The sequence below is a fragment of the Heptranchias perlo genome, chromosome 11, assembly GCF_035084215.1.
Source record: "Heptranchias perlo isolate sHepPer1 chromosome 11, sHepPer1.hap1, whole genome shotgun sequence".
NCBI lineage: Eukaryota > Metazoa > Chordata > Chondrichthyes > Hexanchiformes > Hexanchidae > Heptranchias > Heptranchias perlo.
Window position 1 is genome coordinate 4,118,103 of NC_090335.1, and position 13,416 is coordinate 4,131,518.

The window sequence follows — 13,416 nt, forward strand, 5'->3', positions numbered from 1 at the left end:
TCCCCGAACTCCCTTACACACACACTGCCTTCCCTGAGCTCCCTGACACACGCACTCCCCTCTCCCTGTGCTGCCTTACACACTCACTGCCCTCCCCGAACTCCCTTACACACACACTGCCCTCTCCCTGTGCTGCCTTACACACACACTGCCCTCCCTGAACTCCCTTTCCCTGCACTCCCCTCTCCCTGTGCTCCCTTACACACTCACTGCCCTCCCCGAACTCCCTTACACACACACTGCCCTCTCCCTGTGCTCCCTTACACACACACTGCCCTCCCCGAGCTCCCTTACACACACACCGCCCTCCCTGAACTTCCTTACACACGCACTCCCCTCTCCCCGAACTCCCTGACACACACACTGCCCTCTCCCTGTGCTCCCTGACACACACACTGCCCTCCCTGTGCTCCCTTACACACACACTGCCCTCCCCGAGCTCCCTTACACACGCACTGCCCTCCCTGAACTCCCTTACACGCACACTGCCCTCCCTGAACTCCCTTACACACGCACTCCCTTCCCCGAACTCCCTTACACACACACTGCCCTGCCCGAGCTCCCTTACACACACACTGCCCTCCCCGAGCTCCCTTACACACACACTGCCCTCCCCGAGCTCCCTTACACAGACACTGCCCTCTCCCTGAGCTCCCTTACACACGCACTGCCCTCCCCGAACTCCCTTACACACGCACTCCCTTCCCCGAACTCCCTTACACACACACTGCCCTCTCCCCGAACTCCCTTACACACACACTGCCCTCCCCGAGCTCCCTTACACACACACTGCCCTCCCTGTGCTCCCTTACACACACACTGCCCTCCCTGAACTCCCTTACACACACACTGCCCTCTCCCTGTGCTCCCTTACACACACACTGCCCTCTCCCTGTGCTCCCTTACACACTCACTGCCCTCCCCGAGCTCCCTTACACACACACTGCCCTCTCCCTGTGCTCCCTTACACACACACTGCCCTCCCTGAACTCCCTTACACACACACTGCCCTCTCCCTGTGCTCCCTTACACACACACTGCCCTCCTTGAGCTCCCTTACACACACACTGCCCTCTCCCTGTGCTCCCTTACACACGCACTCCCTTCCCCGAACTCCCTTACACACACATTGCCCTCCCTGTGCTCCCTTACACACACACTGCCCTCCCTGAACTCCCTTACACACACACTGCCCTCCCCGAGCTCCCTTACACACGCACTCCCTTCCCCGAACTCCCTTACACACACATTGCCCTCCCTGTGCTCCCTTACACACACACTGCCCTCCCCGATGTCCCTTACACACACACTGCCCTCCCCGAACTCCCTTACACACACACTGCCCTCCCTGTGCTCCCTTACACACACACTGCCCTCTCCCTGTGCTCCCTTACACACACACTGCCCTCTCCCTGTGCTCCCTTACACACGCACTGCCCTCCCCGATGTCCCTTACACACACGCTGCCCTCCCTGAGCTCCCTTACACACACATTGCCCTCCCTGTGCTTCCTTACACACACACTGCCCTCTCCCTGTGCTCCCTTACACACACACTGCCCTCCCCGATGTCCCTGACACACACACTGCCCTCCCTGAGCTCCCTTACACACACATTGCCCTCCCTGTGCTCCCTTACACACACACTGCCCTCTCCCTGTGCTCCCTTACACACACACTGCCCTCCCCGAGCTCCCTTACACACACACTGCCCTCTCCCTGTGCTCCCTTACACACACACTGCCCTCCCTGTGCTCCCTTACACACGCACTCCCCTCCCCGAGCTCCCTTACACACACACTGCCCTCTCCGAGCTCCCTTACACACACACTGCCCTCTCCCTGCGCTCCCTTACACACGCACTGCCCTCCCCGAGCTCCCTTACACACACACTGCCCTCTCCGAGCTCCCTTACACACACACTGCCCTCTCCCTGTGCTCCCTTACACACGCACTGCCCTCCCCGAACTCCCTTACACACGCACTGCCCTCCCCGAACTCCCTTACACACACACTGCCCTCTCCCTGTGCTCCCTTACACACGCACTGCCCTCCCCGAACTCCCTTACACACGCACTGCCCTCCCTGAACTCCCTTTCCCTGCACTCCCCTCTCCCTGTGCTCCCTTACACACTCACTGCCCTCCCCGAACTCCCTTACACACTCACTGCCCTCCCCGAACTCCCTTACACACACACTGCCCTCCCTGAACTCCCTTTCCCTGCACTCCCCTCTCCCTGTGCTCCCTTACACACACACTGCCCTCTCCCTGTGCTCCCTTACACACACACTGCCCTCCCCGAGCTCCCTTACACACACTCCCCTCTCCCTGAGCTCCCTTACACACACATTGCCCTCCCTGAGCTCCCTTACACACACACTGCCCTCCCCGAGATCCCTTACACACACACTGCCCTCCCTGTGCTCCCTTACACACACACTGCCCTCCCTGAACTCCCTTACACACACACCGCCCTCCCTGAACTTCCTTACACACGCACTCCCCTCTCCCTGAGCTCCCTTACACACACACTGCCCTCCCCGAGCTCCCTTACACACACACTGCCCTCCCCGAGCTCCCTTACACACACACTGCCCTCTCCCTGAGCTCCCTTACACACGCACTGCCCTCCCCGAACTCCCTTACACACGCACTCCCTTCCCCGAACTCCCTTACACACACACTGCCCTCTCCCCGAACTCCCTTACACACACACTGCCCACCCCGAGCTCCCTTACACACACACTGCCCTCCCTGTGCTCCCTTACACACGCACTCCCCTCCCCGAACTCCCTTACACACGCACTCCCTTCCCTGAACTCCCTTACACACACACTGCCCTCTCCCTGTGCTCCCTTACACACTCACTGCCCTCCCCGAGCTCCCTTACACACACACTGCCCTCTCCCTGTGCTCCCTTACACACACACTGCCCTCCCTGAACTCCCTTACACACACACTGCCCTCTCCCTGTGCTCCCTTACACACACACTGCCCTCCCTGAGCTCCCTTACACACACACTGCCCTCTCCCTGTGCTCCCTTACACACGCACTCCCCTCCCCGAGCTCTCTTACACACACACTGCCCTCCCCGAGCTCCCTTACACACGCACTCCCCTCCCCGAACTCCCTTACACACGCACTCCCTTCCCCGAACTCCCTTACACACACACTGCCCTCCCTGTGCTCCCTTACACACGCACTCCCCTCCCCGAGCTCTCTTACACACGCACTCCCTTCCCCGAACTCCCTTACACACACATTGCCCTCCCTGTGCTCCCTTACACACACACTGCCCTCCCCGAGCTCCCTTACACACGCACTCCCCTCCCTGAACTCCCTTACACACACACTGCCCTCCCTGTGCTCCCTTACACACGCACTCCCCTCCCCGAACTCCCTTACACACGCACTCCCTTCCCTGAACTCCCTTACACACTCACTGCCCTCCCCGAGCTCCCTTACACACACACTGCCCTCTCCCTGTGCTCCCTTACACACACACTGCCCTCCTTGAGCTCCCTTACACACACACTGCCCTCTCCCTGTGCTCCCTTACACACACACTGCCCTCCCTGAACTCCCTTACACACACACTGCCCTCCCCGAGCTCCCTTACACACGCACTCCCTTCCCCGAACTCCCTTACACACACACTGCCCTCCCCGAGCTCCCTTACACACACATTGCCCTCCCTGTGCTCCCTTACACACACACTGCCCTCCCCGATGTCCCTTACACACACACTGCCCTCCCCGAACTCCCTTACACACACACTGCCCTCCCTGTGCTCCCTTACACACACACTGCCCTCCCCGAACTCCCTTACACACGCACTGCCCTCCCTGTGCTCCCTTACACACACACTGCCCTCTCCCTGTGCTCCCTTACACACACACTGCCCTCTCCCTGTGCTGCCTTACACACACACTGCCCTCTCCCTGTGCTCCCTTACACACGCACTGCCCTCCCCGATGTCCCTTACACACACACTGCCCTCCCTGAGCTCCCTTACACACACATTGCCCTCCCTGTGCTTCCTTACACACACACTGCCCTCTCCCTGTGCTCCCTTACGCACACACTGCCCTCCCCGAGCTCCCTTACACACACACTGCCCTCCCTGTGCTCCCTTACACACGCACTCCCCTCCCCGAGCTCCCTTACACACACACTGCCCTCTCCGAGCTCCCTTACACACACACTGCCCTCTCCCTGTGCTCCCTTACACACGCACTGCCCTCCCCGAGCTCCCTTACACACACACTGCCCTCCCCGAACTCCCTTACACACGCACTGCCCTCTCCCTGTGCTCCCTTACACACGCACTGCCCTCCCCGAACTCCCTTACACACGCACTGCCCTCCCCGAACTCCCTTACACACGCACTGCCCTCCCCGAACTCCCTTACACACGCACTGCCCTCCCTGAACTCCCTTTCCCTGCACTCCCCTCTCCCTGTGCTCCCTTACACACTCACTGCCCTCCCCGAACTCCCTTACACACTCACTGCCCTCCCCGAACTCCCTTACACACACACTGCCCTCCCTGAACTCCCTTTCCCTGCACGCCCCTCTCCCTGTGCTCCCTTACACACACACTGCCCTCTCCCTGTGCTCCCTTACACACACACTGCCCTCCCCGAGCTCCCTTACACACACACTCCCCTCTCCCTGAGCTCCCTTACACACACATTGCCCTCCCTGAGCTCCCTGACACACACACTGCCCTCCCCGAGATCCCTTACACACACACTGCCCTCCCTGTGCTCCCTTACACACACACTGCCCTCCCTGAACTCCCTTACACACACACCGCCCTCCCTGAACTTCCTTACACACGCACTCCCCTCTCCCTGAGCTCCCTTACACACACACTGCCCTCCCTGAACTTCCTTACACACGCACTCCCCTCTCCCTGAGCTCCCTTACACACACACTGCCCTCCCCGAGCTCCCTTACACACACACTGCCCTCCCCGAGCTCCCTTACACACACACTGCCCTCTCCCTGAGCTCCCTTACACACGCACTGCCCTCCCCGAACTCCCTTACACACGCACTCCCTTCCCCGAACTCCCTTACACACACACTGCCCTCTCCCCGAACTCCCTTACACACACACTGCCCTCCCCGAGCTCCCTTACTCACACACTGCCCTCCCTGTGCTCCCTTACACACGCACTCCCCTCCCCGAACTCCCTTACACACGCACTCCCTTCCCTGAACTCCCTTACACACACACTGCCCTCTCCCTGTGCTCCCTTACACACTCACTGCCCTCCCCGAGCTCCCTTACACACACACTGCCCTCTCCCTGTGCTCCCTTACACACACACTGCCCTCCCTGAACTCCCTTACACACACACTGCCCTCTCCCTGTGCTCCCTTACACACGCACTCCCCTCCCCGAGCTCTCTTACACACGCACTCCCTTCCCCGAACTCCCTTACACACACATTGCCCTCCCTGTGCTCCCTTACACACACACTGCCCTCCCTGAACTCCCTTACACACACACTGCCCTCCCCGAGCTCCCTTACACACACACTGCCCTCCCCGAACTCCCTTACACACACACTGCCCTCCCTGTGCTCCCTTACACACACACTGCCCTCCCCGAACTCCCTTACACACGCACTGCCCTCCCTGTGCTCCCTTACACACACACTGCCCTCTCCCTGTGCTCCCTTACACACACACTGCCCTCTCCCTGTGCTCCCTTACACACACACTGCCCTCCCTGTGCTCCCTTACACACACACTGCCCTCTCCCTGTGCTCCCTTACACACGCACTGCCCTCCCCGATGTCCCTTACACACACACTGCCCTCCCTGAGCTCCCTTACACACACATTGCCCTCCCTGTGCTTCCTTACACACACACTGCCCTCTCCCTGTGCTCCCTTACACACACACTGCCCTCCCCGATGTCCCTTACACACACACTGCCCTCCCTGAGCTCCCTTACACACACATTGCCCTCCCTGTGCTTCCTTACACACACACTGCCCTCTCCCTGTGCTCCCTTACACACACACTGCCCTCCCCGATGTCCCTTACACACACACTGCCCTCCCTGTGCTCCCTAACACACACACTGCCCCCTCCCTGTGCTCCCTTACACACACACTGCCCTCCCCGAGCTCCCTTACACACACACTGCCCTCTCCGAGCTCCCTTACACACACACTGCCCTCTCCCTGTGCTCCCTTACACACGCACTGCCCTCCCCGAGCTCCCTTACACTCACACTGCCCTCTCCGAGCTCCCTTACACACACACTGCCCTCTCCCTGTGCTCCCTTACACACGCACTGCCCTCCCCGAACTCCCTTACACACGCACTGCCCTCCCCGAACTCCCTTACACACACACTGCCCTCTCCCTGTGCTCCCTTACACACGCACTGCCCTCCCCGAACTCCCTTACACACACACTGCCCTCCCTGAACTCCCTTTCCCTGCACTCCCCTCTCCCTGTGCTCCCTTACACACACACTGCCCTCTCCCTGTGCTCCCTTACACACACACTGCCCTCCCCGAGCTCCCTTACACACACATTGCCCTCCCTGAGCTCCCTTACACACACACTGCCCTCCCCGAGATCCCTTACACACACACTGCCCTCTCCCTGTGCTCCCTTACACACACACTGCCCTCCCTGAACTCCCTTACACACACACCGCCCTCCCTGAACTTCCTTACACACGCACTCCCCTCTCCCTGAGCTCCCTTACACACACACTGCCCTCCCCGAGCTCCCTTACACACACACTGCCCTCCCTGTGCTCCCTTACACACACACTGCCCTCCCTGAACTCCCTTACACACACACCGCCCTCCCTGAACTTCCTTACACACGCACTCCCCTCTCCCTGAGCTCCCTTACACACACACTGCCCTCCCTGAACTCCCTTACACACACACTGCCCTCCCTGAACTCCCTTACACACACACCGCCCTCCCTGTGCTCCCTTACACACACACTGCCCTCCCTGAACTCCCTTACACACACACTGCCCTCCCTGTGCTCCCTTACACACACACTGCCCTCCCTGAACTCCCTTACACACACACCGCCCTCCCTGAACTTCCTTACACACACACTGCCCTCCCTGAGCTCCCTTACACACACACTGCCCTCCCTGTGCTCCCTTACACACGCACTGCCCTCCCCGAGCTCCCTTACACACACACTGCCCTCTCCCTGTGCTCCCTTACACACACACTGCCCTCCCTGTGCTCCCTTACACACACACTGCCCTCTCCCTGTGCTCCCTTACACACACACTGCCCTCCCCGAGCTCCCTGACACACACACTGCCCTCTCCCTGTGCTCCCTTACACACACACTGCCCTCCCTGTGCTCCCTTACACACGCACTCCCCTCCCTGTGCTCCCTTACACACACACTCCCTTCCCCGAACTCCCTTACACACACACTCCCTTCCCCGAACTCCCTTACACACGCACTCCCCTCCCTGTGCTCCCTTACACACACACTCCCTTCCCCGAACTCCCTTACACACACACTGCCCTCCCCGAGCTCCCTTACACACACACTGCCCTCTCCGAGCTCCCTTACACACACACTGCCCTCCCTGTGCTCCCTTACACACACACTGCCCTCCCCGAACTCCCTTACACACACACAGCCCTCCCTGAGCTCCCTTACAGACACACTGCCCTCCCCGAGCTCCCTTACACACACACTGCCCTCCCTGTGCTCCCTTACACACACACTGCCCTCTCCCTGTGCTCCCTTACACACACACCGCCCTCCCCGAACTCCCTTACACACACACTGCCCTCCCCGAGCTCCCTTACACACACACCGCCCTCCCTGAGCTCCCTTACACACACACTGCCCTCCCCGAGCTCCCTTACACACACACTGCCCTCCCCGAGCTCCCTTACACACACACTGCCCTCCCCGAGCTCCCTTACACACACACTGCCCTCCCCGAGCTCCCTTACACACACACCGCCCTCCCTGAGCTCCCTTACACACACACTGCCCTCCCCGAGCTCCCTTACACACACACTGCCCTCTCCCTGTGCTCCCTTACACACACACTGCCCTCTCCCCGAGCTCCCTTACACACACACTGCCCTCCCCGAACTCCCTTACACACACACTGCCCTCTCCCTGTGCTCCCTTACACACACACTGCCCTCTCCCTGTGCTCCCTTACACACACACTGCCCTCCCCGAACTCCCTTACACACACACTGCCCTCTCCCTGTGCTCCCTTACACACACACTGCCCTCTCCCTGTGCTCCCTTACACACACACTGCCCTCCCCGAGCTCCCTTACACACACACTGCCCTCCCCGAACTCCCTTACACACACACTGCCCTCCCCGAACTCCCTTACACACACACTGCCCTCCCTGTGCTCCCTTACACACACACTGCCCTCTCCCTGTGCTCCCTTACACACACACTGCCCTCCCCGAACTCCCTTACACACACACCGCCCTCTCCCTGTGCTCCCTTACACACACACTGCCCTCCCCGAGCTCCCTTACACACACACTGCCCTCCCCGAACTCCCTTACACACACACCGCCCTCTCCCTGTGCTCCCTTACACACACACTGCCCTCCCCGAGCTCCCTTACACACACACTGCCCTCCCCGAACTCCCTTACACACACACTGCCCTCCCCGAGCTCCCTTACACACACACTGCCCTCCCCGAACTCCCTTACACACACACTCCCTTCCCCGAACTCCCTTACACACACACTGCCCTCCCCGAGCTCCCTTACACACACACTGCCCTCCCCGAACTCCCTTACACACACACTGCCCTCCCCGAGCTCCCTTACACACACACTGCCCTCCCCGAACTCCCTTACACACACACTCCCTTCCCCGAGCTCCCTTACACACACACTGCCCTCCCTGTGCTCCCTTACATACGCACTCCCCTCCCCGAACTCCCTTACACACACACTCCCTTCCCCGAACTCCCTTACACACACACTGCCCTCCCCGAGCTCCCTTACACACACACTGCCCTCTCCGAGCTCCCTTACACACACACTGCCCTCCCTGTGCTCCCTTACACACACACTGCCCTCCCCGAACTCCCTTACACACACACTGCCCTCCCCGAACTCCCTTACACACACACTGCCCTCCCCGAACTCCCTTACACACACACTGCCCTCCCTGTTCTCCCTTACACACACACTGCCCTCTCCCTGTGCTCCCTTACACACACACCGCCCTCCCCGAACTCCCTTACACACACACTGCCCTCCCCGAGCTCCCTTACACACACACCGCCCTCCCTGAGCTCCCTTACACACACACTGCCCTCCCCGAGCTCCCTTACACACACACTGCCCTCCCCGAGCTCCCTTACACACACACTGCCCTCCCCGAGCTCCCTTACACACACACTGCCCTCCCCGAGCTCCCTTACACACACACCGCCCTCCCTGAGCTCCCTTACACACACACTGCCCTCCCCGAGCTCCCTTACACACACACTGCCCTCTCCCTGTGCTCCCTTACACACACACTGCCCTCTCCCCGAGCTCCCTTACACACACACTGCCCTCCCCGAACTCCCTTACACACACACTGCCCTCTCCCTGTGCTCCCTTACACACACACTGCCCTCTCCCTGTGCTCCCTTACACACACACTGCCCTCCCCGAACTCCCTTACACACACACTGCCCTCTCCCTGTGCTCCCTTACACACACACTGCCCTCTCCCTGTGCTCCCTTACACACACACTGCCCTCCCCGAGCTCCCTTACACACACACTGCCCTCCCCGAACTCCCTTACACACACACTGCCCTCCCCGAACTCCCTTACACACACACTGCCCTCCCTGTGCTCCCTTACACACACACTGCCCTCTCCCTGTGCTCCCTTACACACACACTGCCCTCCCCGAACTCCCTTACACACACACCGCCCTCTCCCTGTGCTCCCTTACACACACACTGCCCTCCCCGAGCTCCCTTACACACACACTGCCCTCCCCGAACTCCCTTACACACACACCGCCCTCTCCCTGTGCTCCCTTACACACACACTGCCCTCTCCCTGTGCTCCCTTACACACACACTGCCCTCCCCGAGCTCCCTTACACACACACTGCCCTCCCCGAACTCCCTTACACACACACTGCCCTCCCCGAGCTCCCTTACACACACACTGCCCTCCCCGAACTCCCTTACACACACACTGCCCTCCCTGTGCTCCCTTACACACACACTGCCCTCTCCCTGTGCTCCCTTACACACACACTGCCCTCCCCGAGCTCCCTTACACACACACTGCCCTCCCCGAGCTCCCTTACACACACACTGCCCTCCCTGTGCTCCCTTACACACACACTGCCCTCTCCCTGTGCTCCCTTACACACACACTGCCCTCCCCGAACTCCCTTACACACACACCGCCCTCTCCCTGTGCTCCCTTACACACACACTGCCCTCCCCGAACTCCCTTACACACACACTGCCCTCCCCGAGCTCCCTTACACACACACTGCCCTCCCCGAACTCCCTTACACACACACTGCCCTCCCCGAGCTCCCTTACACACACACTGCCCTCTCCCTGTGCTCCCTTACACACACACTGCCCTCTCCCTGTGCTCCCTTACACACACACTGCCCTCTCCCTGTGCTCCCTTACACACACACTGCCCTCTCCCTGTGCTCCCTTACACACGCACTGCCCTCCCTGTGCTCCCTTACACACACACTGCCCTCCCCGAGCTCCCTTACACACACACCGCCCTCTCCCTGTGCTCCCTTACACACGCACTGCCCTCCCTGTGCTCCCTTACACACACACTGCCCTCCCCGAGCTCCCTTACACACACACTGCCCTCTCCCTGTGCTCCCTTACACAAGGAGACTGTTTATTTTTGTTGCATCTCCAGTAAATGCAATAACCACCTCAATGTTGTGAATTGCCTTCAATAAAAGGCTGATGAGAAGCAGACTGAATGGAAGCCACTGAGAGCTGTTACATCGCGAGAGGCAAAGGCACATTTTTAGTTGCGTAAAATTTGGCAAATTTAGAACTGTGTCAATTTTTTTTATCATTCTCAGGATGTGGGCGTCGCTGGCGAGGCCGGCATTTATTGCCCATCCCTAATTGCCCCTTGAGAAGGTGGTGGTGAGCCGCCTTCTTGAACCGCTGCAGTCCGTGTGGTGACGGTTCTCCCACAGTCCTGTTAGGAAGGGAGTTCCAGGATTTTGACCCAGGGACCCAATCACAGTGACAGAGTGCGGAACTCCCGACCCAGAATCACACATCTTAACTTCCATTAAAACTCTTCGACCAGCATTACCCAAATACTCCCATTCAGACAAAACCCTCGGCTCGGCTGGGTGCTCAGAAATAGGTGGGTGTATAGGACCAGCCTGAACCCACAGAAGCGGGGGCCCATCAGCAGATCATTGAGTGTGAGTACAGGTATCTCCTGTTACTGTGGGACGACAATGCCCATTCGTTCCCCAAACTCTTTCCCATTACTTACCAGACGCTCCATTTCCTGCTCACGGAGCCTCTCTTCCTTTTGCCGTTGATGGTAATCCATTAAATCCTCTTCGTTTCCCCCGATCGAGCTGATGCTGTTGGTGCGTTTGCGGAACGCGGGTGACACAGAGCGCTGTGCCGCTGCGGTTACCGTTAGCTTTGCCGTATCCCCGGCACAGAACAGCAGCGGGCTGCTCGAGACACTCTTTCTCAACAACGTCTGTTCGAGAACATCCAAAGGGAAGGCCTCCCCTCCGTTCTGAAACTCCTTTCTCCCGTGGTCAAGGGTAAAGGGACTGTCCCTTCCGTGTGGATGGGATGAAGTTAAGACCATTTTCTGAGCAAAGTTTGGGCTTCTTGCGACATGACACTCCTCATGCCCTTCCCCTGTGCTGCTTGTGTACGGCAGCACTGGTTGCTTTGAACGTGTGTAATGAGATTCTTTCATGGGTAGAGGGAAATATTTTGGTCCCAGATCCCCAGCTTCATCTCTGGCGTTCCTCAGTTTGAGGCAATCCACCGACTGGATCGGTGCAAACGGTACCAGTTGGTTGTCTCCGGACTTGTTCAGTCTCGGCATGGAGCGACTGTGCGCTCCCATTTGCCGGAGGCAATTCTCAGAAGCTCCCTTCGCTCGGGAACCGGATCCAAAATCCCCTCTGCCCACGACAAGCTTCTCCCTCCCCGAGGGGCCATAGTCGGTGGGTCCGCACAGCAGGTGTAGTTTACGAGCAATCCTGGGGCTTGACGGCATGCTGGCCGACTCCTTGGCGCGGTTTGTGGTGAGGCGTTCAGTCATTGGGCTCAGGCGGACACTTTCCCATAACTTTGTATCGTCCCACCCGCCCAGTTTGGGGAGGCTCTCTGTGGAGGGGTTTCCGTAAGCAAGGGTCGGAGCCCTCGAGCCGTTCCACTGCTCTCTTCTCCTCCCCCAGTACGTGTCGAAGGGGGCAACCATTGGCGATGGGGGGCTCTGCGGTGGACTTGGCGAGCCAGATGGGTGAACTGGTGACCCGGCGGGAAGCAGGCGGTGGAAATCGCGGTTTGTTGTGGTAAGCGATGGCTGGGGATAAAATGGCGGAGTTGGGGTGTTGCGATTGGCGGGCGTGACACGGGAACCTGTGAGAGTGGGTGGTCTTCCTTCAGCGGGTGAGATCTGTGAGGGGCACCTGATCTGCCCATCAGTACACCCAATGTATTTACTAGTTTTCATCAGGTTATCCATGTTGTGAACGGCGTTGTCATCTGCGTATCCACGGCAACTCGTTTCCCATCCGAACGGTCTTGAGGTTAGGCTGTGCTTTGCTGCCTGGGACTCTCTGCCGTTGGGAAAATCTGTCAGAAATAATAAATAATTAGAACCAGAATTGGGTTTTGTTTCTGCCCAGGAGAATCCTCCTTGCTCAGGGTATTAACAACAATCACACCTGATGTGAGTGGGGAAACGTAGTGTCCCCAGCACGGAGCTGCACCCCATGGCTCAGTGGTGTCACTCTTGCCTCAGAGTCAGAAGGTCATGGGGTCAAACCCCACTCCAGAGCCTTCAGGCAATAAAACAGACTGTCACTCCCGGTGTGATCACTGAGGGAGTGTTTCGATCGTCACTCCCGGTGCGATCACTGAGGGAGTGTTTCGATCGTCACTCCCGGTGTGATCACTGAGGGAGTGTTTCGATCGTCACTCCCGGTGTGATTACTGATGGAGTGTTTCGATCGTCACTCCCGGTGTGATCACTGATGGAGTGTTTCGATCCACACTCCCGGTGTGATCACTGAGGGAGTGTTTCGATCGTCACTCCCGGTGTGATTACTGAGGGAGTGTTTCGATCCACACTCCCGGTGTGATTACTGAGGGAGTGTTTCGATCGTCACTCCCGGTGTGATCACTGAGGGAGT

General features: G+C 59.3%; 1 protein-coding gene across 6 annotated transcripts in view; it reads right to left on the bottom strand.

The window, feature by feature from the left end:
- LOC137327055 (pleckstrin homology-like domain family B member 1) overlaps nucleotides 1-13,416 on the bottom strand; it is a 326,545-nt gene that overhangs the window by 151,354 nt on the left and 161,775 nt on the right. For all 6 annotated transcript variants that reach the window (XM_067992448.1, XM_067992446.1, XM_067992447.1 and 3 more), the window contains one exon: nucleotides 11,523-12,856. In XM_067992448.1, coding sequence (XP_067848549.1) covers nucleotides 11,523-12,856 — 1,334 coding nt within the window. The remainder of the gene's footprint in view (nucleotides 1-11,522; nucleotides 12,857-13,416) is intronic.